Source organism: Opisthocomus hoazin, chromosome 32, assembly GCF_030867145.1.
Source record: "Opisthocomus hoazin isolate bOpiHoa1 chromosome 32, bOpiHoa1.hap1, whole genome shotgun sequence".
Classification (NCBI taxonomy): Eukaryota; Metazoa; Chordata; class Aves; order Opisthocomiformes; family Opisthocomidae; genus Opisthocomus; species Opisthocomus hoazin.
In genome coordinates this window covers 4,510,866-4,537,961 of record NC_134445.1, presented here as the reverse complement: position 1 = coordinate 4,537,961, position 27,096 = coordinate 4,510,866, and the positions used below count along the sequence as shown (strand labels likewise).

Sequence of the window (27,096 nt, the reverse complement as noted above, 5' to 3'; positions counted from 1 at the left end):
CGGCCCGGCCCCGGCAGCGCAGGCGCCCGCCCACCCGGCCGCACCCATCATGGCGGCGCCCTCGCCACACCCATCATGGCGGCTCCCCACCATCCTCCCCGGCCACACCCATCATGGCGGCTGCCCAGCATTTCCCCGGCCACACCCATCATGGCGGCTCCCCACCATCCTCCCCGGCCACACCCATCATGGCGGCTCCCCACCATCCTCCCCGGCCACACCCATCATGGCGGCTCCCCAGCATTTCCCCCCCCCCCCCCTCCCCCCCCCCGCCACACCCATCATGGCCGACATCCCCAGGCTGCCAGAGACAGAGGGCCGGGGTCTCTGTGGTGAGGCTGCTCCTTTTATTGGGCCGAGCATCGCCGTGGGGCCGAGGCCCCGCCACGGGGCCCAGCCTTTCCCGTGGGGCCCAGCCCTCGCCGCGGGCCCCGTCGCGCTGCGAGCAGCCCCGTGTGTGCCCGGCGAATGCGGGCGTGCTCCCGCACACGTGTGTGCCTCCTGCCACGCGTGTGCCTCCCGCCATGTGGTCCTTCCCCAGGGCCGGGGAGGGGGGGTCCGGCGTCCCCAGGGCTACGCCGAGCTGGGGGTGAGGTGGCCGTCGCCGGCGTCCCGCACGCCGGCCGCCCAGCCCTTCCGCTGGATGGTGCCCGTCTTCTCCTCGCGGAACTGCTGCCGCTCCTCCCGCGGGATCTTCACGGCGTGGTACTGCGGCACGGCCGGCGGCGCGTAGCGCACGCGGCGGAAGAAGCCCAGCTGCGGGGACCGGGCGGTCAGGGCCCCGCCGCCACGACGCGGCTTCGGAACGGCTGCGCCAGGCATGGCACCGAGAGGCGCCGCGGGGGCAGGCGCTTGGGCCAGCGCGGTGAACACTGGCACAGCTGGGCACCAGCGCTGCAAACCCTGGCACAGCTGGGCACCAGCGCTGCAAACCCTGGCACAACCACACACCAGCATGGCAAACCCTTGCACAACTGGGCACCAGCACAGCAAACGCTGGCACAACTGGGCACCAGCACGGCAAACCCTTGCACAACCGCACACCAGCACGGCAAACCCTGGCACAGCTGGGCACCAGCACGGCAAACTTTTGTACAACTGGGCACCAGCACGGCAAACCTTTGCACAACCGCACACCAGCACAGCAAACGCTGGCACAGCTGGGCACCAGCACGGCAAACCCTTGCACAACCGCACACCAGCACGGCAAACCCTCGCACGTCCCGGTTCGGGCACGGCAAAGCGCTGCGCAGTTGCGCCAGCGCCGTGAAGCCACGCGTGCCCACACTGCCGGCCCTCGCACACCCCTGCACTCCCGTGCTCGCTGCCCGCCGGCGCCAGGGCGGCAGAGCCCCGCGTTACCGCTCGCCCGCCGGCGCCTGCTGCTCCGCCGCGGAGGGCTGCAGGCCCAGGCGGGCCCGGTAATAGTTTGCGGCGTAGCGGGACTTTCGGCTGCTCCGCTTGAAGAAGCCGCACTGGGGAGGAAGCGAGAGGGTGAGGCCAGGCAAGGCCAGGCTGGGTGGCACGGCACGGCTGGGGTGGCACGGCACGGCTGGGGCTGCATGGCACGGCACGGCACGGCATAGCTGGGGTAGAACAACGTGGCATGGCACAGCGTGGTGTGGTGTGGCACGACATGGCTGGGGTGACACAGCATGGCGTGGCGTGGCATAGCTGGGGTGACACAGCAGGGCTGGGGTTGCATGGCACGGCATGGCATGGCATGGCATGGCATGGCACGGCACAGCTGGGGTGGCACAACATGGCACAGCATGGCACGGTTTGGCACGCCATGGCTTGGCTGGGGTGGCACGGCATGGCATGGCACAGCTGGGGTGACACAGCATGGCACGGCATGGCATGGCACAGCATGGCATGATGCAGCGTGGCACAGCGTGGCATGGCAGAGCATGGCACAGCATGGCACAGCATGGCACGGTTTGGCACACCATGGCATGGCTGGGGTGGCACGGCATGGCACGGTGCAGCATGGCATGGCATGGCTGGGGTGGCATGGCACGGCGTGGCGTGGCATGGCACGGCATGGCGTGGCATGGCACAGCACGGCACGGTTTGGCACGCCATGGCATGGCTGGGGTGGCACGGCGTGGCACGGTGCAGCGTGGCACAGCACGGCACGTCCAGGAGCCGCGGTGCGGCGGGGAGGGGGACGCGCTGGGCCGCGGGGCGCCCGTCCCTCACCTTCCAGAGGCCGAAGACGAGCAGGGCCAGGACGAGGACGCCGGCCAGCACGGCCAGCAGGATGACCCACCACGGCACGCCGCCCGCCACCGCCGCGCCGGGGTCCAGGTAGATGGAGACGGGGATCTGGGGAGGGGAGGGCGCTCAGGGCCGGGGTGGGGGGCTGGGGGGGCTGGGGGGCTGCGGGGGGCCGACCTGCGTGGAGGCGTCCCTCAGCACCAGGTTCTTGATGGAGGAGGTGACCGAGACGCTGGCGCGGACGATCAGCTCCACCGAGGTGACAGCCAGGTACTCCTGCGCGGGGGCAGGGGACGGCTGAGCCCCGCCCCGGCCCCATCCTGGCCCTGTCCCCTTCCCCGTCCCATCCCCATCCCGGCCCTGTCCCCCTCCTCATCCCCAGCCTGGCCCCATCCTCATGCTCATCCCATCCCCATCCCCATCCTGGCCTCATCACCATCCCCATTCCAGTCCCCATCCCATCCCGTCCTCATCCCATCCCATCTCCATCCCCATCCCATCCCAATCCCAAACCCAATCCCATCCCAGTCCCATCCTCATCCCATCACATCTCCATCCCCATCCCATCCCAATCCCAAGCCCAATCCCATCCCAGTCCCATCCTCATCCCGTCACATCTCCATCCCCATCCCATCCCAATCCCAATCCCATCCCAGTCCCATCCTCATCCCATCACATCTCCATCCCCATCCCCATCCCGTCCTATCCTGCCCATCCCATCCCCATCCCATCCCCATCCCATCCTCATCCCAGTCCCATCCTCATCCCAGTCCTATCCCATCCCATCCCCATCCCATCCCCATGCCAGTCCCATCCCTGTCCCATCCCGTCCCACTCCCATCCCATCTATCTCATCTCATCCCCATCCCAGTCCCATCCCCATCCCATCCCGTCCCCATCTCATCCCCATCCCATCCTGTCCCATCCTGTCCCCATCCCCTCCCGTCCTCATCCCCATCCTGTCCCATCCCCATCCCAACTCATCCCATCCCATCCCATCCCATCCCATCCCATCCCATCCCATCCCACCCCATCCCCATCCCCTCCCCATCCCATCCCCCTCCCCCCCCCATCCCCATCCCACCCCACCCCATCCCACCCCATCCCAGTACCTCCAGAAAGGTGCTGTTCCAGAGGCGCCCGCGGGCCGTCAGCACGGCGGCGCGCTCGAAGCTGGGCAGCGGGCAGCGGAAGGCCAGGCAGCGCGCGGTGCCCTGGGCGCAGTCCTGCGGGACGGGGGGGTCAGCTGGACCATGCACCCCACGGCCGCGGGCCCCCCAGGAGCGGGGGCACCCCAGGAGCTCACCAGCGTGACGTTCCTCCTCTTCTCTGCGGGTGCTGGCACCCACCAGGACCCTGGAGCGGGCGCCTCGGCTGGGTCGGCCTCCCCCGGCGGCTCCTGGGGGGGGCAGGACAGGCATGGGGGGGCAGGACAGGCATGGGGAGGGGAAAAGGATGGGCATGGGGGGCAGGATGGGCATGGGGGGGGCCAGGAGGGGCATGGGAGGGGTCAGGAGGGGCACGGGGGGGGCACGACGGGCACGGAGGGGGGAGATGGATGGGCATGGGGGGCAGGATGGGCATGGGGGGGAGATGGACGGGCATGGGGGGCAGGACGGGCATGGGGGGGGAGATGGATGGGCATGGGGGGGCAGGACAGGCATGGGGGGGGCAGGACAGGCACGGAGGGGGGAAAGGATGGGCATGGGGGGCAGGATGGCCATGGGGGGGGCCAGGAGGGGCATGGGAGGGGTCAGGAGGGGCACGGGGGGGGCAGGACGGGCACAGAGGGGGGGAGATGGACGGGCATGGGGGGCAGGATGGGCATGGGGGGGCAGGACGGGCATGGGGGGGAGATGGACGGACATGGGGGGGAGATGGACAGACATGGGGGGGAGATGGACAGACATGGGGGGGCAGGACGGGCATGGGGGGGGTCAGGACAAGAATGGGGGGGCAAGATGGGCAGGGGGGGCGCAGGACAGGCATGGAGGGGGGAGAAGGATGGGCATGGAGGGGGTCAGAAGGGGCACGGGGGTGCAGGATGGGCATGGGGGGGGGAGATGGACAGGCATGGGGGGGTCAGGACAAGACAGGGGGGCAAGACGGGCATGGGGGGTCAGGACGGGCATGGAGGGGGGAGAAGGATGGGCATGGGGGGGGGCAGCCCCCCGTCCCGCCGTACCAGGGCGAGGTGCAGGGGGTTGGCGGGGGGGCTGCAGGCCGCCCCCCGCCCCGGGGCCGCCGCCAGCTCCAGGTGCAGGGGGTAGAGCAGCCACTTCCCGCTGGGGACCTCGTGGGGCCAGAGCAGCGTGAGGAAGGCCGAGCCCAGCGTCTTCAGCGCCGGGCCCCGGTGGGAGACCTGCCGGGGGGGGGGGGGGGGGCACGGCGGCGTGAGCGAGGCAGACGGACCCCCACCCTGCTGCCACCCCCCCATGGCGGAGCGTGGGGCGGGGAGCCGTGGGGCCGAGCCCCCCAGCACGCCATGCCCCCCACGTCCCCGCGCCGTGGCCGACTCACCGTGACCTCGAAGCGCACGGCGCTGCCCACCTGGCTCTCCCGCCGCACGGCGCTCTCCCCCCGCACCGCCCCGCCGAAGAAGAGCCGGGGGGGCACGGCCACGCTGCCGGGACAGCCGGGGGTCAGGGCAGCCCCAAGGGGGGGGGTCCCGCGCCCCCCTCCCCGCCCTCGCTCACCCCGTCACGGAGAGCGGCAGCTCGATGACCACGCGGGCGCGAGCCACCACCGGCTCCAGCCCCAGCTGCTCACTGATCCTGGGGGGAGGCGGGGGGATCAGGGGGGGCATCACCCCGACGCCCCCCCTCGCCAACACGTACGGAGCGAGCACGGGGCTCCGCCGCGAAGCCCCCGACCCCCCCGGCTCACGTGGACAGGGCCAGCTCCACCGCCAGGTCCGTGGTGTGGATGGTGATGCCCAGGGTGCTGAGGATGAGGAAGAACCGCACCTGGGGGCAGAGGGGTGAAGGGTGGGGGGCCGGGGGCAGCAGGGGGAGGGCCAGGGGGCTGGGGACAGCGGGGGGCGGGGGGCTGCACCCACCTGGGCTCCGCGTTTCAGGGGGTTCCCCAGCTCGCACTGCACCTGCGAGCCGTTCTGGTTGGCGAGGCACACCACCGGCTTGTCCTGGGGGGCAGAGAGCTGAGCCCCCACTGCCGGGGGTCCCCCAAGCCGGGGGTCCCCTAAGCCCGCTGCACCCGGGGCCGACCCCTGCCAGCACCCCCCAGCACCCCCAGGGCCATCCCCATCCCTCTGCGCCCCGAGCACCAGCCCCGACCCTCTGCCACCAGCAGCCCCCGGACCATCCCCACCCCTCAGCACCCCAGGTGTGACTCCATCCTGCACCCCCAGGACCAGCCCTGTCCCCCCCGTATCCCCAGGACCACCCCATCCCTCTGCATCCCGAGGACCATCCCCACCCCTCAGCACCCCAGGTGTGACTCCATCCTGCACCCCCAGGACCAGCCCTGACCCCCCCGTGTCCCCAGGACCACCCTCTCCCTCTGCATCCCAAGGACCGTCCCCATCCCTCCACCACCAGCAGCCCCCGGACCATTCCCGTCCCCCAGCACCACCCCATCCCCCTGTCCCAGCACCCTCGGCACCCCCCTTGCCCCCCGCACCGAGGGGGCCCGGCCGTCGACGGGGCGCAGGGCGGAGTAGGGCAGCTCGGGGGGGAAGGTGGCGGTGAGCAGGGCCTCGTGGGCATCGTCCCCGTCGCGCTGCGGCTGCGCCGGATCCGAGGGCGCGTTGGTCACCTGGATCTCCAGGGCCACGTCCTTCTGGTCGCTCCTGGCGAAGACGGCGATGCCATCCGCGCCCCTGGGGGCAGAGCCGCCGTGAGCCCCCCGCCCCGGGGCGTCCCCAGCACCCCACAGCGGGGGGTCCCAGCCCCGGGCCCCCCTCACCTGGGCAGGGGGAGGAAATCGGCATCGCCCAGGCGAGCGCAGAACTGAAAGCGGAGCTGGAGGTTGCTCTGGCAGATCTTGTCGTCCCCGCAGCCCTGCTTCAGGAAATGGACCTGGGGGGACACGGGGGGCACGGGGGGGACACGGTGGGGTGGGGACACTCCAGGCAGCCTCGCGCGGGATGCTGCACCCCGCAGCCCGGGGACGGGGAGCGCGGCCGGGTCCCCACCTCGGTGCGGTGGCTGCTGGGCTGCTGGGGGCTGAGCACGGGCGACAGGGGCGGCAGGGTGGCCCCCCGGCTCCGCCGCGCAGCCCCCCGGCTCCGCCGAACCGCCCCCGCTCCCGGGATGCCGTAGGCGAGGGTGACGGCGATGGGGCGCAGCTTGTCACGGATGTTGTCCTGCGGGCAGGGCGGGCGAGGGTGAGGGCGAGGGGGGGACAGGGATGGGATGGGATGGAATGGGATGGGATGGGATGGGATGGGATGGGATGGGATGGGATGGGAAGAAAATGGGGATTGGGATGAGGACAAGGATAGGGATGGGGATGGGGACAGGGATGAGGATGAGGACAGGGATGGGGATGGAATGGGGAGAAAATGGGCATGGCGACGGGCACAGGGACAGGATGGGGACAGGGATGGGGATAGGGTGGAATGGGATGGGGAGAAAATGGGGATGGGATGGGGATGGGGACGGGCACAAGGACAGGATGGGGACAGGGATGGCAACAGGGTGGGATGGGATGGGGAGAAAATGGGGATGGGGATGGGCACAGGGACAGGATGGGGACAGGGATAGGGACGGGGATGAGGATGATGACAGGGATGGGAATGGGATGGGGAGCAAATGGGGATGGAGACAGGCACAGGATGGGGACGGGGACAGGGATAAGGACGAGGACAGGGATAGGGATGGGGACAGGGATAGGGATAGGGTGGGATGGGATGGGATGGAGAGAAAATGGGGATGGGAACAGGAATAGGGATGGGAAAAGGACGGGGATGAGGATGATGACAGGGATGGGGATGGGATGGGGAGCAAAGGGGGATGGGGACAGGGACGTGGCTGAGGCTGGGGACCCACCTGGAGCTGGAAGGTGGCCTTGGCGCAGGCGCGGGCGTGCTGCCGGGGCAGCTCCACGGTGCCGGAGAACTGGTGCTCGGGGTCTGCGGGCCGGCGGCCAAGGAAGGAGACGCGGGCGGCCTGGCCCCGCCGCCGGCGATCCGTGTCGGCGTCGAACACGTACTCCAGCACTGGGGAGAGAGGGACTGGCGCGATGCCGGGGGTCCCCTGCGCCCACCCGGGGGGCTCCCGTCCCCCCGCCCTGCCACCGGTCCCCCCCCAGCTCACCGAGGCGAGGGCTGTAGCTGGCCGGACTGGCCGTGTAGCTGAAGCAGGCTCCGACATCCACGCTGCGGGGGCACGGGGTGAGACGGGCAGCACCCCCCCAGCCTGTGTGCCCAGGGAGGGGAGGCGGGCAGGGGGAGCGGGGGAAGCGGGGGGCACCCACCAGACCCCCTCCTGGTGCTGGCAGTTGCTCTGCTCCAGGTCGATGTTGGGGGGCTGCAGAGAGACGTTCCTGGAGACGTGGACCACTGGCCGGGCCCTGCCGGGGGAGAAAGAGGGGGTGTCAGGCTTGGCCCCCCCGAGGGCACCCTGAGCCTTGTGCCCCCCGCATGGGACCCCCTGCCATGCCCAGGGACTGGGGACCCCCCGCGTCAGGGGATGCTTGGGATGGGGAGCTTGGGAACGGGGGATGCACCAGGATGGGATGCTCAGGGCTGGGGGTGCCCCGGGGGGATGCCTGGGGCTGGGGACGCTCAGGGTGGGGGGGATGCCCGGGGGGATGCCTGGGGCTGGGGGCGCTCAGGGTGGGGGGGATGCCCGGGGGGATGCCTGGGGCTGGGGATGCTCAGGGTGGGGGGGATGCCCGGGGGGATGCCTGGGGTTGGGGGCGCTCAGGGTGGGGGGGATGCCCGGGGAGGGGGTGGCTGCCCGTAGCGGGCACTCACCGGTACAGCACAACGGTGTCGGAGAGGGACCCGACGAGGAGGTCGGGGTAGAGGTTGCCATCCACGTCCAACCCCCCCGAGAGGGAGTACCCAAAGGCCGTCACCCCCACGCCCTCCCCGTCCAGGACCTGGGGACACGGCGCCCGTGAGACTGGGAGCGGCAGGGGGTGGGGGGGCTGGGGTGATGGGCAAGACACCCCCCGCCCGCAGCCCCTCACCTGCGCCGGCTTTGCCACGATGCCCAGCTTGCTGCCGTGGTAGATGTAGACTTTGCCGGCGCCATCGAAGGGGGCTCCCACAGCCAGGTCTGGGGGGCGGCAAGCGGAGGTAGTGGGGGGGCCCCAGACCCCCCTCCCAGCACCCTCTACGGGACGCAGCCCCCGGTGCCATCACCTCCCCCCCCCCCCAGCGGGATACAGGCTGTGTCCCAGCCCATGGGGACCCCTGAGCCCCCCCCGAGCCCCTCACCCTCGAAGCCGTCCCGGTTGAGGTCCCCGGCGGTGCTGAGGGCGATGCCGAACATCGACCTGCGGGTGCCGTTGAGGCGGAGGGGGGTGGCCGAGTCCCAGCGCCCCGCTGGGTTGATGTAGACGTAGGCGGCCCCCCCGATCTCCTCCTTGCGCTCGAAAAAGTGGGGGGCCCCCACCACCAGGTCCATCCAGCTGCGGGGAGGGCGGCTCCATCACCCCCCGGCCGCGGGCAAGCCCTCCCGGGGCACCCAGCCGGGGGGACGCCCTGACAGCCAGCGTTGGGGGGGGCCGAGCCGCCGCGGCCGGGGGGTCCCCCCAAACTCACCCGTCGCTGTTGAGGTCGAGGACGGCGACGGCGTAGCCGAAGGCGGAGGTGAGCTGCTGGCCGGGCAGCACGGCCTCGGGCACCAGGCGGTTGGCACTGTCGCGGCGCAGGATGACGACGGCCCCGGTGTGGTTGGCGCGGGGGGCTCCGGTGACGAAGCTCAGCTCCCGCCGCCGCGTCAGCCCCGCGCCCGAGTCCACCGAGAACCCTGCAGGGGGGCGGGGGGGGCAGGGGTCGGTGTCTGCCTGGCCCCCAGCCCCCCCCGGCCCCCCTCCACCCGCCGTCCGTCCGTCCATCCGTCCGTCTCTCTCTCTCTGCTCGGCCTCTGCGCTGCCGGGTCGCAGGGACCCTCGTTTGGCGTGGGGACTGGGGGGGGGGCTCTGCTCGGTTCGTGCCTCAGTTTCCCTGCTCTGTGCTCGCTGGGGCACAGTGGCTGCGGCTGGGGGGGGTGGGCAGGAATCAGGGGTCCCCTCCCCAGCGCTGAGGCAGTGAGAGCCAAAGAGGGAGCAGAGGCTGCTGCAGTGAGCAGGGATCAGCCCCCCCTGCACAGCCAAAAGGGAAGATTGGGGGAGAGAAGGGAAGATTTTGGGGAGAGAAGGGAAGATTTGGGGAGAGAAGGGAAGATTCTGGGAGAAAAGGGAAGACTTAGGGAGAGAAGGGAAGATTTGGGGAGAGAAGGGAAGATTTTGGGGAGAGAAGGGAAGATTTGAGGAGAGAAGGGAAGATTTTGGGGAGAGAAGGGAAGATTTGAGGAGAGAAGGGAAGATTTGGGGAGAGAAGGGAAGATTTTGGGAGAAAAGGGAAGACTTAGGGAGAGAAGGGAAGATTTGGGGAGAGAAGGGAAGATTTTGGGGAGAGAAGGGAAGATTTGGGGACAGAAGGGAAGATTTGAGGAGAGAAGGGAAGATTTTGGGGAGAGAAGGGAAGATTTTGGGGAGAGAAGGGAAAATTTGAGGAGAGAAGGGAAGATTTTGGGGAGAGAAGGGAAGATTTGGGGACAGAAGGGAAGATTTTGGGAGAAAAGGGAAGATTTGAGGAGAGAAGGGAAGATTTGGGGAGAGAAGGGAATATTTGAGGAGAGAAGGGAAGATTTGAGGAGAGAAGGGAAGATTTTGGGGAGAGAAGGGAAGATTTTGGGGAGAGAAGGGAAGATTTGGGGAGAGAAGGGAAGATTTTGGGGAGAGAAGGGAAGATTTTGGGGCCAGAGCAGCAAGACCTGGAGCAGAGTCGGACTGGGGCCGGATCCCCCCTCCCCCCAGCTGCAGAGAGCGGCAGAGCCCCCTCCACGGCAGGGGCTGGGAGCCCCTTCCCCACATGCAGCGGTTGCAGTGCCTGCCCCCCCCCCCCAGCCACGCAGCCCCCCGAACCCCCCCCAGAACCGTGCACCCCCCCATGCAGAAACATCTCCGGAGGGAAGAGCACGCGGACAGCGGGGTGCTGGGGGCCACGCCAGGCTCTGTGCCCCCCGCCCGCGGGCTCTGGTCCCCCCCCCTGGCCTGGCGGGGCCCCCGCCACAGCAGGACACAGGGACACTGGGACAGTGATGGGGACACAGCGATGGGGACACGGGGACACAGACGGGGACACGAGGACAGGGCCGAGGACAAGGCAGCGCTGCCCGCTGGGAGCCTTGGGTGGGGGCATTGGGACCCCCACCCTGGGGGGGGATTGCAGCCGCCGGCGTGCGTGGCTGGGTGGGCACGGGGTGGGGGTACAGAGAGGGGTGCGTGCGAGCACGAGGAGGGGGTGACGCCGCGTGCGCAGGGGGTGCAGACGGAGCCGTGCTGGGTGCGTGCGTGCCTACACGGGGACACGCGTGTCACACGCGTGCTCACGGGGCTGCGGGCGCGCTCCTTGCCTCTCCCCGCCACAGACACGGGGGACACGCCACGGGACACGCTCCGGGGAGGGTGGCACACGGGGACGCCGCCGGCACCGGCGCGTACGAACCCAAGTAGCTATTGGGGGCCACGTCGCCCACCGCGCCGGGCACCTTCTCGCCGGGCTGGGGGCTTTTGTAGACCACCTGGTCGGGGTCTGAGCTATCAACGTTTGTCACAAAGAGCAGCCCTGCGCCGCGCCCGGGCGGGAGAGAAAGAGAGAGGGGCGTCAGGGGGTCTCCGCGGCCGGGGGTGGGCTGGAGCCGGGCGGCGGGGCCGGGGGGGGACCCCAGAGCGGGGCGGGGGTCCCCTGTGCCGTGCCCCGCCGTGCCCGGGCTCCGCCGCCCCCGTACCGAAGTAGCTGTTGGCGGGGACGGGGATGAGCGAGGGGTCCTGGTCCTTCTCGCCCCCCGCCTCGTAGGGCCCGTCGTCGTAGCGCAGCGGGTCCAGGGAGCCGGGGCTGAGCAGCTCCACGCGCAGGGTCCCTGCCGGGGCGAGCGGGCTGAGGGGGCCGCGCTGGGGACCCCCGCGCTGCCCCACGGCGCGGTGCCGGCAGCCTGACACGTGTGGACACGCGCCACGGCACACGCGTGTGTGGGCACACAGCCCGGCACACGCATGTACGCGGCACCGAGCACGCAGCCCCGTGTGCGCACACGTGCGCACGCCTGTGGGCACGCAGACGACGCACCCACACAGGCACACTCCTGCACCACGCACACGCGTGTTCACCCCCACAGCGTCCTCACACCTGTGTGCTCACCCACAGCACACACACACCCGTGTGCTCACACCCACAGCACACACATCCATGTGCTCACCCCCACAGCACACACACACCCGTGTGCTCACCCACAGCACACACCCGTGTGCTCTACACCCACAGCACACACACACCCGTGTGCTCACACCCACAGCTCACACACACCCGTGTGCTCACCCACAGCACACACACACCCGTGTGCTCACCCGCACAGCACACACACACACGTGTGCTCACATCCACAGTGTGCTCACGCCCCCAGCACGCTCACACCCCTGTGCTCACCCACAGCACGCTCACACCCGTGTCCTCACATCCACAGCACGCTCACACTCACATGCTCACACCCATAGCACGCTCACACCCATGGGCTCACACCCACAGCATGCTCACACTCCTGTGCTCACACTCACAGCACACCCACACTCATGCTCACACCCCCAGCACGTTCACACCCATGTGCTCACCCACAGCACGCTCACACTCGTGTGCTCACACTCACAGCACGCTCACACCCATGTGCTCACCCACAGCACGCTCACACCCATGCACTCACACTCCTGTGCTCACACTCACACCTGTGTGCTCACACTCGCAGCACGTTCACACCTGTGTGCTCACACACACAGCACGCTCACACCCATGCGCTCACACTCCTGTGCTCACACTCACACCTGTGTGCTCACACTCACAGCACGGTCACACCCGCGTGCTCACACTCACGTGCTCACACCCACAGCACGTTCACCCTCATGTGCTCACCCACAGCACGCTCACACTCCTGTGCTCACACCCACAGCACGCTCACACCCATGTGCTCACACCCACAGCACGTTCACCCTCGTGCGCTCACCCACAGCCCCCTCCCCCCCAGCACGCACACCCACCGCGCCCGCCTCCGCACCCCCCCTCGCCACGCTCACCCTTCCAGTTGTAGGTGCCGGGGGCCCCGAGGAGGATGTAGCGGTGGTCGGGGCTGAAGGCCGCGGCCAGGCCCTGCTGGCAGGCGCCGAAGCGGTCGTGGCCCTGCGGCCGGCCCTGGCAGAACTTCCACTCGCCGCCGTCCAGCTCGTCGCGCACCCGCAGGTCCTGGCTCAGCACGAAGCAGCGCCCGATCACGTCCCGCGTCTCCAGCGGCTGCCGCACCCGGTGCCGCGCCTCGTACCGGTGGGCGCAGGTCTGCGTGCGGGGAGGGGGTCACACACTGCTGGGAGACACCCCCCACCCCCACCCCGCAGCCGTCGCCGCCGTCCCCCCGCCCCGGCGCTCACCACGACCTTGCCGCCGGCACCCTGGCTCTTCACGCTCACCCCCAGCCACTGGTCCTCCTTGCTCTCCCGCTGCGGGTCCACTGGTGGGGACGGGCAGCGTCAGCCCCACCGGGACCCCCGTGGGGAGCCCCCACAGCGCCAGCCCCCCCCCGGACCCCCGCCTCACCTCCCTCGTCGATGGGCACCCGCCAGCAGTCGGAGACCTCGGGGGTCAGCGGGCAGGCGAAGAGCCCCCCGGTCCGGTTGGCACCTTGGCTGGGCAGCGCCGGCGCCTGGGGGGCCCCCACCAGCAGCCTGGCACGGCGGGGAGCCCCCCGTCAGGGTGGGGGGCTGCCCCCCCCCCCCGCCAGCCCCGGCTGTGCCCGAGCGGGGTCCGCCCAGCTGTCCCCGCGCCCCCGCACCGATGTCACGCGTGCCGGCGCGGTGCGTGTCCGGCGCAGGGCCAGCCCGGGCGAGCAGCTGCCGCCGTCGCCAGGCCTCAGCCGCAGCTCGGTGCACGTGTGGGCAGGGGACGCACCCCCGCACCCCCCCGCCCACCCCCTGCCCAGTTCCCCTGGCGCAGGAGGGTTGGGGGCACCCTGACCCCCAGCAGACCCCCCACCCTGGGCTCGCCGAGGGGACGGGGCTCGCTGCTGCGCCCGATGAGTGCCGAGCCCACCAGTGGCTCCTCGGCGGCCGCGGGGTCCCCGCCGGCACCCCCAGTCCCCTCCGTGGGGGGACGGTGGCCCCAGGACGCCAGGGAGCCCCGGGGGGCGGCGGGGAGGCAGAGCCGGTAAAAATAAACTGGAATTCACTCAAAATAACCCCGCGGCAGCATGCCCAAAAAAGGAGGGAGCCCGGCGGAGGCAGAGGAGCGCACCCCGCGCCAGGGCAGCGGGCACTGCTGGGGTGCCAGGGCCGGGCGACGCCGAGGAGGGGACGGGTCGGGGGTCCCCGGTGCGGGGCAGAGCCCAGCGCGGTGCCACGGCCCCGCCGACACCCGGGAGCACGGCAAAAAGCTGGGAAACGGGGAGCGGCACCGTCCCCCCCGGTGCTGGGGACACGGAGAGGGCGGCTGCCGCGGCCGGGGGGCTTCGGCCGGTGCCACCGGCCCGGCGAGGGCACGGGGACAGGCGGCGGCAGCGAGCGGGGACGGCGGGGACGGCGGCTGGGGCCTGGCGAGCGGGTGGGGAGGCGCAGACGACAGCGTCCCTTGGGAGCTCCCCGCCGTGGAGACCCCCCGCCAGCAGCCCGAGCCCCCCGGGGCCACAGGGGCTGGGGTCTGCGGGGGACATGGGTGAAGCAGGGGACATGGGTGACGCGGGGGACATGGGTGACACAGGGGACGCGGGGGACATGGGGGACGCGGCCGCAGCCAGTGGCTGCCCTGGCATGCGCTGGGTGGGCGTTTGCCAGCTCAGCGGGCACGGGGGAGGCAGCGGGACTGGCACGGGGGGCCCAGCACGGGGGGGTCCACCCACCCGAGCACCCCACGGCTGCGCTCGGGGCACCGATCGCCCCCCGAACCCCCACCCCGGCTCCCGCTGAGTGACCCAGGCGTGGCGGCAGCAGGGCAGCGCAGGGTGGGGGGGTCCCGCGCCCATCCCCATCCCCTCGGGTCCGCAGCCCGGCCGGAGCCCCCGCACCCCCACGGCGTGAGCCGCAGGATCGGGCCCCCCCCAGCACCCCGGGGGGCGGGGAGGGGGTGAGGGGGGTGTCACACCGGGCTGCCGCTCCCCAGCCCAGCTTGGGGGGGGGGGGACGGGGGACGGGACACGCAGACCCGAGGAGGACTCGGGGAGCGGGCAGAGCCCGGCTCTCCCGCGGGGGTCCCCGGGCCGCCCCCCCGCGCCCCCCCACTCACCAGCCGGCCGGCTCGGGGCTGAGCTGCCGGTGCAGAGCCACGGCCGCGCCGAAGAGGCTGCCCCTGCCGCCGTCCTTCAGCAGCGAGCTGCTGCCGTCCAGGTTGAAGGCCGCGGCGGCCAGGAACCGCAGGGCGAGCCAGGGCAGCCACAGCCCCCCGCGCCCCCCCATGCCGCCCCCCGCCGCCCCCCGCCGCTCCCCGCTCCCGGCTGCGGCCGCCGAGCAGCAGCGCGGGGACCCGGCAAGCTCGGCCGCCCCCCCCCCCCGCCCCGCCCGCCGAGGGCTGGCGCACACGGGGGGGGGGGGGCAGCGGGCAGCGCACCGCAGCGGGGCACCGCGCCCACGGCACGGGGTATGACACCCCACGGCACGGGGCACCGCACCCCACGGTGTTTGGCTACCGCACCCCACGGAACGGGGCATGACACCCCACGGTGCTTGGGTACCGCACCCCACGGCGCTGGGCATCACATCCGAGAGCGCTGGGTACCGCACCCCATGGCACGGGGCGTCGCACCCCACATCGCAGGGCACCGCACACCCCACATCACGGCTCACAGCACCCCACATCGCAGCCCACAGCACCCCACATCGCAGCCCACAGCACCCCACATCACGGTCCACAGCACCCCACAGCCCGCAGCACCCCACATTGTGGCCCCCAGCACCCCACATCATGGCCCCCAGCACCCCACATCGCGGTCCACAGCACCCCACATCATGGCCCACAGCACCCCACAGGGCAGTCCACAGCACCCCACGGCCCACAGCACCCCACATCGCAGCCCCCAGCACCCTACATGGCAGCCCACAGCACCCCATGGCCCGCAGCACCCCACATTGTGGCCCCCAGCACCCCACATCATGGCCCACAGCACCCCACAGCACCCCGCAGGGCAGTCCACAGCACCCCACGGCTCGCAGCACCCCACATCATGGCCCCCAGCACCCCACATCGCAGCCCCCAGCACCCCACATGGCAGCCCCCAGCACCCCACGGCCCGCAGCACCCCACATTGTGGCCCCCAGCACCCCACATTGCGGTCCACAGCACCCCACATGGTAGCCCCCAGCACCCCACGGCCCCCAGCACCCCACATCGCGGCCCCCAGCACCCCACGGCCCCCAGCACCCCACGCCGCATAGCCCAGCCCAGCCCCACCCGCACGCAGATGCCGACGCCGCAGCCCCCAGCCCAGCCCCAGCCCCGCTGCTGGGGGGTCTCCCCCACCCCTGGGGGGCACGGGTCACCCCCCCCGGGGTTCCCCGGCCCCAAACCGCTGCCCACCCCCCTCCAGCACTGGCGAAACGGGGTCGCGGCACCGGGCACAGCCCCGGGCTGGGCAGTGGGGGTCCGCAGCCGGGGGGCAATCGCCCACCTGCAGCCCCCCGCGAGCTGGGATGGAGCGGAGGAGGGCGCGCGGAGGGCGTCGGGCATCGGCAGCACCCCGGCACCCGCAGCGACCCCCCCCGGCACGGCCGCCCCGCGGGGGCAATCTGCCACCCCCGCAGCCCCCCAGCCCCGCTCACGGGGACGCGACGGTGGGAAGGGGCGCAGGACAGCCGAGTCCAGCCCCCAGCCTCCCGCCAGGCCCCCCACCCACCCCCAAACCTGGCCTGGGACAGGAGCCACCCCCCTGCACCCCAAAAGGCGAGGAGCACCCGGCTCCCGGCCGGAGCGGGACCCCCACCCTCCATGCCAGGGCCGGTGCCGGGACATCAGGACCCCCCAAGCAGCGGGGCTGGGTCCCACGGGAGCGGCGGTGGCCTGAGCACGGCCCCGCGCCCCACACGGCAGCTTGGGGGGGCGGGGAACGGGGGGGCTGTCATATTTTCCAGCACACCGGCTATTTTTAACCGCTCCCGCTCTCCGAGGGCCTGTGAGGATATTTGGGAGCTGGCAGGGCCGCGGCGGGCGTGTGAACGGGCTCCGGCCCCACGCCGGACGCGGGAACAGCCCTTCACCCCGACCTCCTCCTCCTCCTCCTCGCTGCCGGCCGCCCCGCGCGTTTGGGGGGGCCGAGAGCAGGGCCAGGAGGGTCCGTGCCCCCCAGCCCTCCCCACGCTCACGCCGTCTCCCCTCTTTCGCAGCCCCAATGCCTCCGTCGAGCTCCGGCCGTGGGAAAGCACCGACCCCCGCCGGGAGTGGGGGACGGGAACAGCCCCGTCCCGGGGGGCTGCTCAGTCCCGGGGGGCTGCGCAGCCTCGGCCGCCCCCCACCCAGCGCCGCTGCCCGGGGGAAGGGGGCAGACGGGAGGAAGGTGGCCCCGGCTGGGCAGCCAGACCAGCCGCCAACCCCGGCAAAAACACGGCTCGGGCTCGCGGGGCCACCCCTCTGCACAGAGGGGACCCCCAAAAAATGGGATCAAGGCTTCCGGGTGCCCAGGAGCAGGGCGAGAGGAGACGGGATCCCAGCGGGATGGCTCTGCTCTCCTCCAGCCTCCGACCCCAGCCTCCCCCAAGCCTCCAAGCCCCCCTCATCTCCCCCAAACAGCCCCGAACCCGAGCAGCAGCCCAAGGGAGGTGCCCTGGGCGCGGGGGTGCCCTGGGCGCGGGGGAGCCCACCCTGCGCCCCGAGCATGGCCGGCACGGACCCCGGGGCTGCCACGGCTCCCCGCGCCGGGCCCGGCAACGCGCCGGAGAGGCCAGCTGCTCCGGCTCAGCACCGGCAGCTCCCCGGGACGGGGACTTCCAGCCCCCAAAGCGGCTGGGGAAGGGACAGTGGGACACTTCCCACCTCGGGGTCCCGGCCTCGTCCCACCCTGGCACCAGCCACCGGTGGTCGGTGTCGGCGGGGCCGGCTTTGCCGCACGCCACGAGCCGGAGGAGCGGGCAGCGCGAGCGGCACCCCGTCACCCCCCTCTGCGCCATCTCCGGAGAATTCCATCCCCGGTGCGAGCGCCGGCTTCCAGCGCCGGCCGGGTTTGCGGGGAGCGTTCCCGCGGCCCGGCTCACGGCGGCACGCCGATCCCGGCGGCACGGGCGCGGAGCACCAGGGGTTTGGCGGCTGGAGGCTTCGCGTCGCTCCGAGCCCCGCTCGCCGCAGCCTCACCCCAGCAGCCCCCGCGCCGCGGAGAGGTGCGAGCGCTGGAGCCGGGACCGGTCCCACGCGGGCGGCAATCCCCATTCCTGCGGAAGGAAGGGCAGGAACCGGGCCGGCGCGGTTCTGGGAGCGGCGCCTCGTCCGCGGTGGGCGGCAGAGCTGCCGGCAGTTCCCCCCGCAGACCCCAGCCCCCCGACACCCCCAAAACCCTCGGCGGCGAGCAGCCGGCCCCGCCGCACGCCAAGCCCGGTGCAGGGCCCAGCTCTGCCCCACAGCGGACCCGTTGGCCCGGCGCGCTCGTCAGCTAACGATGAACGCAGCGAAATTCATTCCTCCGCCCTCCCCAAGGCCACAGGGGCTCCTGCGGGCGAGAACGCGACCGGAGCGGGCCAGCGCCGGCCGGGCGCGCGGGCAGCGCGCGGGGTTATTTTGACCCCCTCGCTGCGTTATCTCAGCCCCATTTTACGGCCGGGTTCCTGCAGCCGTGGCAGCTCCCCCGGGTCAGCGGCGCGGGGCGCGGAGGCAAGGGGACGGCGACGGACCGCGGAGCGGAGCCCCCGGGCAGAGCCCAGCCCGGTTCCCATTCCCGGAGGGGCCGGGAGCGGGCAACCCCCGCCCCAAAGGCGGCTCGAGAAGCAGCGGCCGACACGCGGCACGACTCCGTGCCACCGGCACCCCGAGCCCTGCGCACCCCTCGCCACCACCCCAGCCCCGGCCTTCCTCTTCGCCTTCCTCATACTCCCTTCCCCACCCAACCCGAGGGGGTGACGAGATCTTCCTCCCCTCCTCCTCCTCCCGGCCGGCCTCAGCCGGGCCTGGGGCTGACGAAGCCCGGTGAGCTCAGCCGCATCGCGGCGCGCTGCCAGCTCACCCTTCCGGCACTCTGCAGCCCAATTTAATTTCCACGGCGCTTTGCTTTGCCGGCAGCAGCCGCACCTCAGGCGTGCAGCCGGTGCTTCCCCCCGCCCCCGCCAGCCGCGTCCTGGCACGCCACGGCCTAAGCGGCTGCACCGACACCGGCCCGCGCCGGCGAGGACGACCCGATCCGGGCTGGCCCGAGGAATCGGGCGAGCCAGGAATGCCCAGGCAGCGCAGGGTGGGTGGCAGACGGGGGTCACCAGCGCCGTGCTCAGCTCCTTCCCCCCTGCCCGGGAGCAGAGCACTGCCCTGCTCATCACAGGCCACCGGGAGGAGGCGAGATGGCTCCCCTGCCTCCAGCACCCCCAGACTGTGAGTGGGGGGACCCCAGCACCCCGCAGCCGAGCCACATGCTGGTACTGGGACCAGCAGCCAGCACAGCTGGAAGAAGCGGAGCGACGGGGAACCTGGCACGGAGCCGTCACGCACGGAGCCGCCGCACCTGGACCCTACGGCACCCACACCTCCCCCAGCACAAACCCCTACGGCACTCCCAGATGGGACCTAGAGCACCCACAGGTGCCCAGACACGCTCCTATGGCACCCAAGGACCCCCGGACATGCTCCTATGGCACCTATGGACCCCCAGCAAGGCTCCTACGGCACCCAAGGACCCCCAGACATGCTCCTACGGCACCCCCGGACCCCCAGACATGCTCCTACGGCACCCAAGGACCCCCAGCCACGCTCCTACGGCACCCACAGACCCCCAACCAGGCCCCTGTACCCCCCTCAGCTCCCCACTCCCCCAAACAGCTCCCTATAGCCCTGACAGCCCCCTGCCACCCTCACAAGCCACCACCCAGACCCCCATAGCCCCTGCGGACCCCCACAGCCCCCTCAGGCACCTACAGCCCCCCCACAGGCCACTGTGGCCCCCTTAGGCTGCCGGCTGGGCTCCCATAGCCCTCACCCTGGCTCCTATAGACCCCTCATCTACGGGTGTGCCCCGTCCAGGCCAAGACCCGGGCCCCTGCAGGCCCCCGGGACCGCCAGCCCCGCTCCTATAGCCCCTATAGCCCCCAGTGGGTCCCTGCAGCCCCCCAGGACCACCAGCCCGGCTCCTATAGGCCCTAGTGGGATCCTACAGCCCCCCGGAGCTGCCAGCCCGGCCCCTATAGGCCTCTATAGGCCCCAACGGGCCCCTGCAGCCCCCCGGACCACCAGCCCGGCCCCTATAGGCCCCTGCAGCCCCCCCGAACCGCCAGCCCGGCTCCTATAGCCCCCAGTGGGTCCCTGCAGCCCCCCGGGACCGCCAGCTCGGCTCCTATGGCTCCTATAGCCCCCAGTGGGTCCCTGCAGCCCCCCCGGACCGCCAGCCCAGCCTCTATAGCCCCGAATGGGTCCCTACACTCCCTCAGCACCGCCAGCCCGGCCCCTATGGTCTCTACAGGCCCCAACGGGCCCATGCAGCCCCCCGAGACCACCAGCCCGGCTCCTACAGCCTCTGTAGGCCCCAACGAGCCCCTGCAGCCCCCCCAGACCGCCAGCCCGGCCCCTACGGTCTCTATAGGCCCCTACAGGCCCCAGGAGGCGGGGCGGTGGTCACGTGGCGGTCAGGTGACGCGGGGCGGGCCGGGCCGGGCCGGGGCCGGGGCGGGTGCGGCTCCGGGCGGTGCCGGGGTACCGGGGGGTACTGGGGTACCGGGGCCGCCATGCTGTCCCGGCTGCTGAAGGAGCACCAGGCGCGGCAGAGCGAGCGGCGGGAGCTGCAGGGTGAGCCCGGCCCCGGCCCAATGGCGGCCGGCCCCGCCCCGCGCCCCGGAGCGGCGGTGCGATTGGCGGCGGGAGCTGCCGCTCACAGCGGGGGAGGGGGGGGGGTGGGCCGCGCACCTCATTGGCCGGCGGGGCTGCCCGTCAAGACGGGGTGGGGCGTGCCGTGGCGGTGAGGGGCGGGGGTGGGGTGGGGGGTGACTGGCAGGGTAGCGCGTGACGTCAGCGCCCCGCACGCTGACGTCACGCGGCTCCCTGGTGACGTCACGCAGAGCGGCGGCGCAGGGAGGCCATCGCGGCGGCCACGCGCCTGACCGAGGCCCTGGTCGATCACCTCAACGTGGGGTGAGGCCGGGGCCCCCCCCCGCCCACCGGACCCCCGGCCCAGGACCCCCAGACCCTGCCGGGACCCCCCCCCCCCCCCCCCCAGCCGCTGGAAGCCCCGGCCAGGGCCCACCCCAACCCCAGTGCCCTCTGCCCTCCCAAATCCCCATCCAGGGACCCCCCCCCAAACCCTGCCGGGGGACCCCTGCACCCCCACCCCCGGCTGGGGACCCCCAAACCCTTCCTCAGACCCCCAGCCAGGGACCCCCCCCAAGCCCAGTGCCCCCTGCCCCCCCAAATCCCCATCCACAAACCCCCCCCCCCCAAACCCTTCCTGGGACCCCCGCACCCCCACCCCCTTGGCTGGGCACCCCCCCAAGCCCCGTCCCCTGCACACCCCCAGCCAGGGACCCCCCCCAAACCCTGATCAGGGTCTCCTCCCCCGCAAACCCCCCGCCCAGGGACCCCCTCTCAGCTCCCTGGCCCCTTCTCCCCCCGGGGACCCCCAGCCCCCCCACAGCCCCCGTGCTTTGGCTGCTCCCCCCTCCCCGGGTCCCCCCCCACCGCGGGGCTGTTGGGGTGGGCCCCCGTGCCCCCTGTCCCCCCATGTCCCCCTGTGTCCCCTCTTGTCCCGTGTCCCCCCACGTGTCACCCCACACCCCCTCTGTCCCCCTGCATCCCTGTGTGTCCCCCCATGTCCCACCAAGTCCCCACGTGTCCCCCCGTGTCCCCCCATGTCACATGTCCCGCTGCATCCCCCCATGCCCTGTGTCCCACCGTGTCCCCCCATGTCCCCCCACACCCCCCGTGTCCCCCCGCGTCCCTGTGCGTCCCCCCACGCCCCGCATCCCCCCATGTCCCCCTGTGTCCCCCCATGTCCCCCCACACCCTGTGTCCCCCTCGTCCCTGTGCATCCCCCCACGCCCTGCATCCCCCCATGTCCCCCTGTGTCCCCCCATGTCCCCCCACACCCCCTGTGTCCCCCCGCGTCCCTGTGCATCCCCCCACGCCCCGCATCCCCCCGTGTCCCCCTGTGTCCCCCCATGTCCCCTCACGCCCCCTGTGTCCCCCGCGTCCCCCCATGCCCTGCGTCCCCCCCATGTCCCCCTGTGTCCCCCCGCGTCCCCCCCCGCAGCGTGGCCCAGGCCTACGTCAACCAGCGGAAGCTGGACCACGAGGTGAAGACGCTGCAGGCGCAGGCGGCCCAGTTCGCCAAGCAGACCGGGCAGTGGATCACCATGGTGGAGAACTTCAACCAGGCCCTCAAGGTGGGGGTCCCGGCCCCCCCCCCACCCCGGGCAGGGGAGGGGGGTCACCCCCACCCCTGGACTCCCCTCCCGGACCGCCTCGGGGCGGTGGTCCCGTGGGAACCCGCCGGTGTCACTGGTGCTGGCCAAGGGATGGGGTTCTGTGGGGGGGGTGGGAGGGCTGCGTCCCCACCCCCGCGGGGTCCCCACCACCCAGACCCCCCCCCCCCCGACCCACCCCCCGTCCCGGCAGGAGATCGGCGACGTGGAGAACTGGGCGCGCAGCATCGAGCTGGACATGCGGACCATCGCCACCGCCCTCGAGTACGTCTACAAGGGGCAGCTGCAGCCCCCCGGCCCCTGAGCCGGGACCCCCGGCCCCCACCCCCGCCGGGGGGGCTGCGCAGCCAGCGCGGAGACCCCCGGCCCGGGGCAGAATAAAGCGTGGCGGTGCGGGGGGGGTGGCACGGCCGCCTGCTGCCCCCTCCTAAGCCCCCTCATCCGCTTAACCCCGGCTCTGAGGCCCCTTCTTCTCCGGGACAAAGGGGCCCTTCTGGGCTCTAATCCCCGGGGGGGGGCGCGGCCCCCCGCTCCGGGCAATGCCCCCTCCCCGGGGGGGTCTGCACCGGGGGGGGGGGGGGGGGAGCAGGTTGGGGGGGGTCTCCCTCCCTCCTGGCTCAGGCCAGGGGCTCCTCCGCGGCGAGGGTCCCCCAAGGCAGCGAGGGGGGTCCCCACACCCCGACGTGCCGGGCCCCCCCCCCCCCCCCCGAGCTGCCCCCACCCGAGGGGACTTGGCCGCCCATGACCCCGGGCTGCGTGGGCCCGGTGACCGGGGGGAGGAGCGGCCGCGGCCCCCCCCCCCGGCTCAGACCGACTCGGCCGCCGTCGCCGCAGCAGCGCCCAGACCCTCTGCCCCACCGAAGGTAGGGGGGCTGGGGGGGGCTCCCCCACACCCCGAGCCGGCTGGTGGGGGGGGGGCTGGGGATATAGCAACCCCCACCGTGGGGCTGCCCCATGGCTGCAGGGTGCGATGGGGGGGGGTCTTGGGTACCCCCTGGGTCCTCGCCATCTGAGCTGGGTGGGGGGCTCCTGGGCAGGGGGCTGCTACGCGTCTCCTGGGACCCAGGGCAGAAGCCAGGGGTCCCCCCCCCAGCCCCCGGGGGCAGGGACGGGGCGGGGGGGGCTGCCACCCCTCTGGGGTCAGCCTGTACCCCCCTGTCCCAGCACCCACCGCTGGGAGCGATGGGGGAGTCCTGATGCCCCCGAAGAGGCCCCAAAGGGGGCTGCGGGAGGGGGACACAGCCCCCCCAGGGCTTCCTTACCGGAGGGGGGGGCAGGCGGGGTGGGGGGGTCCCTGAAACAGCAGTGATGACCCCCTCCCCGCACGGGGCAGGGGGGCCAGGGTGAAGCCGGGGGGGGTCAGCTGGGATGCCCCCCAAACCCCCCACCCACCTTGGGCATTGACCCCAGCCCTGCTCAGTGGGAGGGAGCTGGGAGCCTCATCCGGCGGGGGGGGGGGCATTGGGGGGGCTCACCCCCACCCCGGGGGGCAGCGACCACTGCCCGGGTGCCCCATGGCGCCTGGGGACGGCCTGAGGCTCATGTGCCCCAGCCAGGCTCATCCCTCAGCCCACCCTTTACCCACCCTCCACTTGGGGGGGGTCTATGAGGTCCTGCCCCAAGCCAGGCTCAACCCTCAGCCCCCCCATTGCCCACCCTCCACTTGGGGGGGGGTCTGTGGGGTCCTGCCCCAAGCCAGGCTCATCCCTCAGCCCCCTCACTGCCCACCCTCCACTTGGGGGGGGTCTGTGGGGTCCTGCCCCAAGCCAGGCTCAACCCTCAGCCCCCCCCACTGCCCACCCTCCCCTGGGGAGGGGTCTTTGGGGTCCTGCCCCAAGTCAGGTTCAACCCTCAGCCCCCCCATTGCCCACCCTCCTCTTGGGGGGGGTCTGTGGGGTCCTGCCCCAAGCCAGGCTCAACCCTCAGCCCCCCCACTGCCCACCCTCCACTTGGGGGGGGTCTGTGGGGTCCTGCCCCAAGCCGGGCTCAACCCTCAGCCCCCCCTTTACCCACCCTCCACTTGGGGGGGGTCTGTGGGGTCCTGCCCCAAGCCGGGCTCAACCCTCATTGCTCACCCTGCCCCGGGGGGCTCTGACCCCCATGACGTAGGGGATCCGGAGGTCGCCCTGCGTGGGGAGGGGTGCGTGGCTGCCCCTCGCCCCCTGTGCCCCCCGCCGCAGGCCCCGCCATGTTGCTGTACGTCTTGCTGGCGGCGCTGGCCTGGGCGCTGGGCTGGCTGGTGCGGGACCGCCGGACGCTGCCCTCGGTGAAGGACAAGCACGTCTTCATCACCGGCTGCGACAGCGGCTTCGGCAACCTGCTGGCCCGGCGGCTGGCCCAGCGCGGCTACCGGGTGCTGGCCGCCTGCCTGACCCCCAGCGGGGCCGAGGGCCTGCGCCGGGGCTGCGTCGGGCACCTCCGCACCATCCTGCTCGACGTCACCCGCCCCGAGAGCGTCCGCCGCGCCGCCGAGTGGGTGAGGGCCGAGGTGGGCGAGGAAGGTGAGGGGCAGGATGGGACCCGGGGGGGTGGGATGCGTGAGGTTGGGGGGGTGCAGGATGGGATCTGGGGGGTGCTGGGGACTGGGATGGGATCCAGGAGGTGCTGGGGAGTGGGATGGGCTCCCCAGGGAGGTGCTGGGGAGGGGGATGGGATCTAGGGGGTGCTGGGGAGGGGGATGGGATCTGGGGGGTGCTGGGGACTGGGATGGGCTCCCCAGGGAGGTGCTGGGAGCTGGGATGGGGTCTCTAGGGTGCTGGGGGCTGGGATCGGGAAGGTGCTGCTGGCTGGAATGGGAACTGGGATGTGTTGGGGGGTAGGATGGGATCCCAGGAGAGGTGCTGGGAGGTGGGATGAGATCCCAGAGGTGCTGGGGACTGGAATGGGATTTGGGGGGTGCTGGGGACTGGGATTGGGAAGGTGCTGAGTGCTGGAATGGGAACTGGGAGGTGTTGGGGGGTAGGATTGGATCCAGGAGGTGCTGGGAGGTGGGATGAGATCCAGGTGGTGCTGGGGACTGGGATGGGATCTGGGGGGTGCTGGGGGGTAGCATGGGATCCAGGAGGTGCTGGGGGCTGGGATGCGGGAAGCGCTGGGGGGGTGGAATGGGACCTGGGGAGGTGCTGGGCTGTGGGATCTGGGAGCAGGGAGGTGCTGGGAGGTGGGATGGGGTCCCAGGAGAGGTGTTGGGGAATGGGACAGGATCCGGAGAGGTGCTGGGGACTGGGATGGGGTCTCAGCGAGGTCTGGGAGGTGGGATGGGGTCCCAGGAGAGGTGCTGGGGGCTGGGATGGGGTCTCAGGGAGGGGCTGGGAGGTGGGATGGGGTCCCAGGAGAGGTGCTGGGGGCTGGGATGGGATCCAGGAGGTGCTGGGAGGTGGGATGGGGTCCCAGGAGAGGTGCTGGGGGCTGGGATGGGGTCTCAGGGAGGTGCTGGGAGGTGGGATGGGCTCCCAGGGGGTGCTGGGGACTGGGACGGGGTGTCCCAGGGCCTGGTGAGGAGCAGGGGGGGGGGTGTCTCTGGAGAGACGCTGTAGGACAAGAGGATGGGACCCAGCCAGGGGTGCTGTAGGGCAAGATGGGGAGCGCCAGAGAGGGGGTGCAGGGCAGAACGGGGGGGTCCTGGGGGGCAACCCCAGGCGAAGGACGAGGGGGGGGTCTGGAGTGGGGTGGTGGGGCAAGGTGTGTCCTGCCCGGGGGGTCCTGTGGGGAGCCCTGGAGGGGGGCTGTCGGGCGGGGGGTCCCTGCGAGGGGCTGTGGGGCGGGATGGAGGGGAGGGTCCCACCGGGGCAGGACTGGGGTCCCGGGGAGGTGCCGTGGGGCAGAGACACAGAGGAGGGGACGGCGGCCCCCCCCCCCCCCCCCCCCCCCCCCCCCCCAAGGTCTCTTTGGGCTGGTGAACAACGCGGGGGTGGCCGACCCCATCGGCCCCACGGAGTGGATGGCGACGGACGACTACCGCCGCGTGATGGCCGTCAACGCCTTCGGCGCCATCGAGGTGACGCTGCAGCTCCTGCCGCTGCTGAAGCGGGCGCGCGGCCGCGTGGTCAACACCTCCAGCGTCCTCGGCCGCCTCTCCGCCAACGGCGGCGGCTACTGCGTCTCCAAGTACTGCGTCGAGGCCTTCTCCGACAGCCTGCGGTGGGTGCCGGCCCCCCGCCCGCCCCGCTGACCCCCCCACCCCACGCCCTGACCCCCGCCGCGTCCCGCAGGCGCGACATGTACCACTTCGGGGTGAAGGTCAGCATCGTGGAGCCCGGCTTCTTCAAGACGGCGGTGACCGACCTGGCGAGCATCGAGGCGTCGCTGCGCCGGCTCTGGGAGCGGCTGCCGCCCGAGACGCGCCGCAGCTACGGCGAGGAGTTCTTCCACCAGTGTGAGTGGGGCTTTTGGGGGGGGTGCCTGCCGCTTCGGCGTCCCCCCTGCTGCGGGCGGGCTGACCCCCTCCCCCCCACCGCCACCCCGCAGACCTCAAGGTGCAGCGGCTCATCATGGGCGTCATCTGCGACGCGGACCTCAGCAAGGTGACGCGCTGCATGGAGCACGCGCTGCGCGCCCGGCACCCGCGCACCCGCTACAGCGCCGGCTGGGACGCCAAGCTGCTCTGGCTGCCGGCCTCCTACCTGCCCGCCTGCCTGGTGGACATGGCGCTGGCCGCCATCCTGCCCAAGCCGGCCCACCGCGCCCGCTAGCCCCCCGCCGCGGCCCCCCCGGGCTGCCGGACCCCCCCCCCAGCGCTGCGAATAAACCACTCGGTCCCGGTGCCGCCCGCGCTGCTCGTCCCCTGCGGCGGGGGGACGGCCCATGGAGACCCCAGCCCAATGCAGCTGGGGGGGGGGGGGGGGGCTTCCAGGGCCACGGCCCCCCGGGGGGGACCCACGGGGATGCTGTGGCTCCCATGGCTCCCAGTGGGACCAGTCCCTCACTGGTGGGGAGGTCTCAGTCACAGAGCAGGGCAGCACCTGGGGGCCCCCCCAGCCCCCTCAGGGGGACCCCCCACAGCCACAAGGGACCCCGACCCCCCCAGCCCGGCAGCGCAGGGGGACACGCAGCTCTACGGAAGCTTCTCTTTTTATTTCCAAA

At 72.3% G+C, this 27,096-nt stretch overlaps 3 protein-coding genes across 8 annotated transcripts; 2 read left to right on the top strand and 1 right to left on the bottom strand.

The window, feature by feature from the left end:
* Positions 1 to 484: 484 nt before the first annotated feature.
* Positions 485 to 14,916, bottom strand: ITGA7 (integrin subunit alpha 7). Of its 6 annotated transcripts, none has more exons than XM_075445598.1 (26): positions 14,711 to 14,916; positions 13,034 to 13,161; positions 12,868 to 12,947; positions 12,520 to 12,775; positions 11,187 to 11,318; positions 10,904 to 11,023; positions 8,954 to 9,161; positions 8,627 to 8,820; positions 8,377 to 8,465; positions 8,159 to 8,286; positions 7,657 to 7,752; positions 7,497 to 7,558; positions 7,230 to 7,399; positions 6,374 to 6,544; positions 6,145 to 6,257; positions 5,860 to 6,058; positions 5,279 to 5,362; positions 5,107 to 5,186; positions 4,917 to 4,994; positions 4,741 to 4,843; positions 4,406 to 4,582; positions 3,527 to 3,619; positions 3,333 to 3,446; positions 2,398 to 2,496; positions 2,203 to 2,328; positions 485 to 756 (listed from the first exon to the last, which is right to left on the bottom strand). In XM_075445598.1, exons 1-26 carry the CDS (start codon positions 14,878 to 14,880, stop codon positions 574 to 576), a joined length of 3,453 nt encoding a protein of 1,150 aa, XP_075301713.1. In that variant the 5' UTR covers positions 14,881 to 14,916; the 3' UTR covers positions 485 to 573. The 6 variants fall into 6 exon arrangements, with proteins under 6 accessions (XP_075301713.1, XP_075301715.1, XP_075301716.1 ...); XM_075445599.1 differs by lacking the exon at positions 485 to 756 and adding an exon at positions 1,260 to 1,475; XM_075445600.1 differs by lacking the exon at positions 10,904 to 11,023.
* Positions 14,917 to 20,240: 5,324 nt separating this feature from the next.
* On the top strand, positions 20,241 to 22,463 carry BLOC1S1 (biogenesis of lysosomal organelles complex 1 subunit 1). Its single transcript, XM_075445695.1, has 4 exons — positions 20,241 to 20,386; positions 20,656 to 20,728; positions 21,843 to 21,975; positions 22,208 to 22,463. Exons 1-4 carry the CDS (start codon positions 20,326 to 20,328, stop codon positions 22,316 to 22,318), a joined length of 378 nt encoding a protein of 125 aa, XP_075301810.1. The 5' UTR covers positions 20,241 to 20,325; the 3' UTR covers positions 22,319 to 22,463.
* A 375-nt stretch (positions 22,464 to 22,838) lies between these two features.
* Positions 22,839 to 26,707, top strand: RDH5 (retinol dehydrogenase 5). Its single transcript, XM_075445686.1, has 5 exons — positions 22,839 to 22,877; positions 24,195 to 24,515; positions 25,896 to 26,154; positions 26,226 to 26,389; positions 26,482 to 26,707. Exons 2-5 carry the CDS (start codon positions 24,203 to 24,205, stop codon positions 26,703 to 26,705), a joined length of 960 nt encoding a protein of 319 aa, XP_075301801.1. The 5' UTR covers positions 22,839 to 22,877; positions 24,195 to 24,202; the 3' UTR covers positions 26,706 to 26,707.
* The last annotated feature ends 389 nt before the right edge of the window (positions 26,708 to 27,096 follow it).

Excerpts from the sequence above, each read along its gene's own strand:
- ITGA7 (XM_075445598.1), bottom strand. The coding sequence starts at position 14,880 with ATGGGGGGGCGCGGGGGGCTGTGGCTGCCCTGGCTCGCCCTGCGGTTC. Across the intron at positions 7,753-8,158 it reads GACACCGTTGTGCTGTACCG|GGCCCGGCCAGTGGTCCACG; the intron begins GTGAGTGCCCGC and ends CTCCCCCGGCAG. Across the intron at positions 5,363-5,859 it reads TCGACGGCCGGGCCCCCTCG|GACAAGCCGGTGGTGTGCCT; the intron begins GTGCGGGGGGCA and ends TCTGCCCCCCAG.
- BLOC1S1 (XM_075445695.1), top strand. The coding sequence starts at position 20,326 with ATGCTGTCCCGGCTGCTGAAGGAGCACCAGGCGCGGCAGAGCGAGCGG. Across the intron at positions 20,729-21,842 it reads GTCGATCACCTCAACGTGGG|CGTGGCCCAGGCCTACGTCA; the intron begins GTGAGGCCGGGG and ends CCCCCCCCGCAG. Across the intron at positions 21,976-22,207 it reads ACTTCAACCAGGCCCTCAAG|GAGATCGGCGACGTGGAGAA; the intron begins GTGGGGGTCCCG and ends CCGTCCCGGCAG.
- RDH5 (XM_075445686.1), top strand. The coding sequence starts at position 24,203 with ATGTTGCTGTACGTCTTGCTGGCGGCGCTGGCCTGGGCGCTGGGCTGG. Across the intron at positions 24,516-25,895 it reads GGCCGAGGTGGGCGAGGAAG|GTCTCTTTGGGCTGGTGAAC; the intron begins GTGAGGGGCAGG and ends CCCCCCCCCAAG. Across the intron at positions 26,390-26,481 it reads CGAGGAGTTCTTCCACCAGT|ACCTCAAGGTGCAGCGGCTC; the intron begins GTGAGTGGGGCT and ends GCCACCCCGCAG.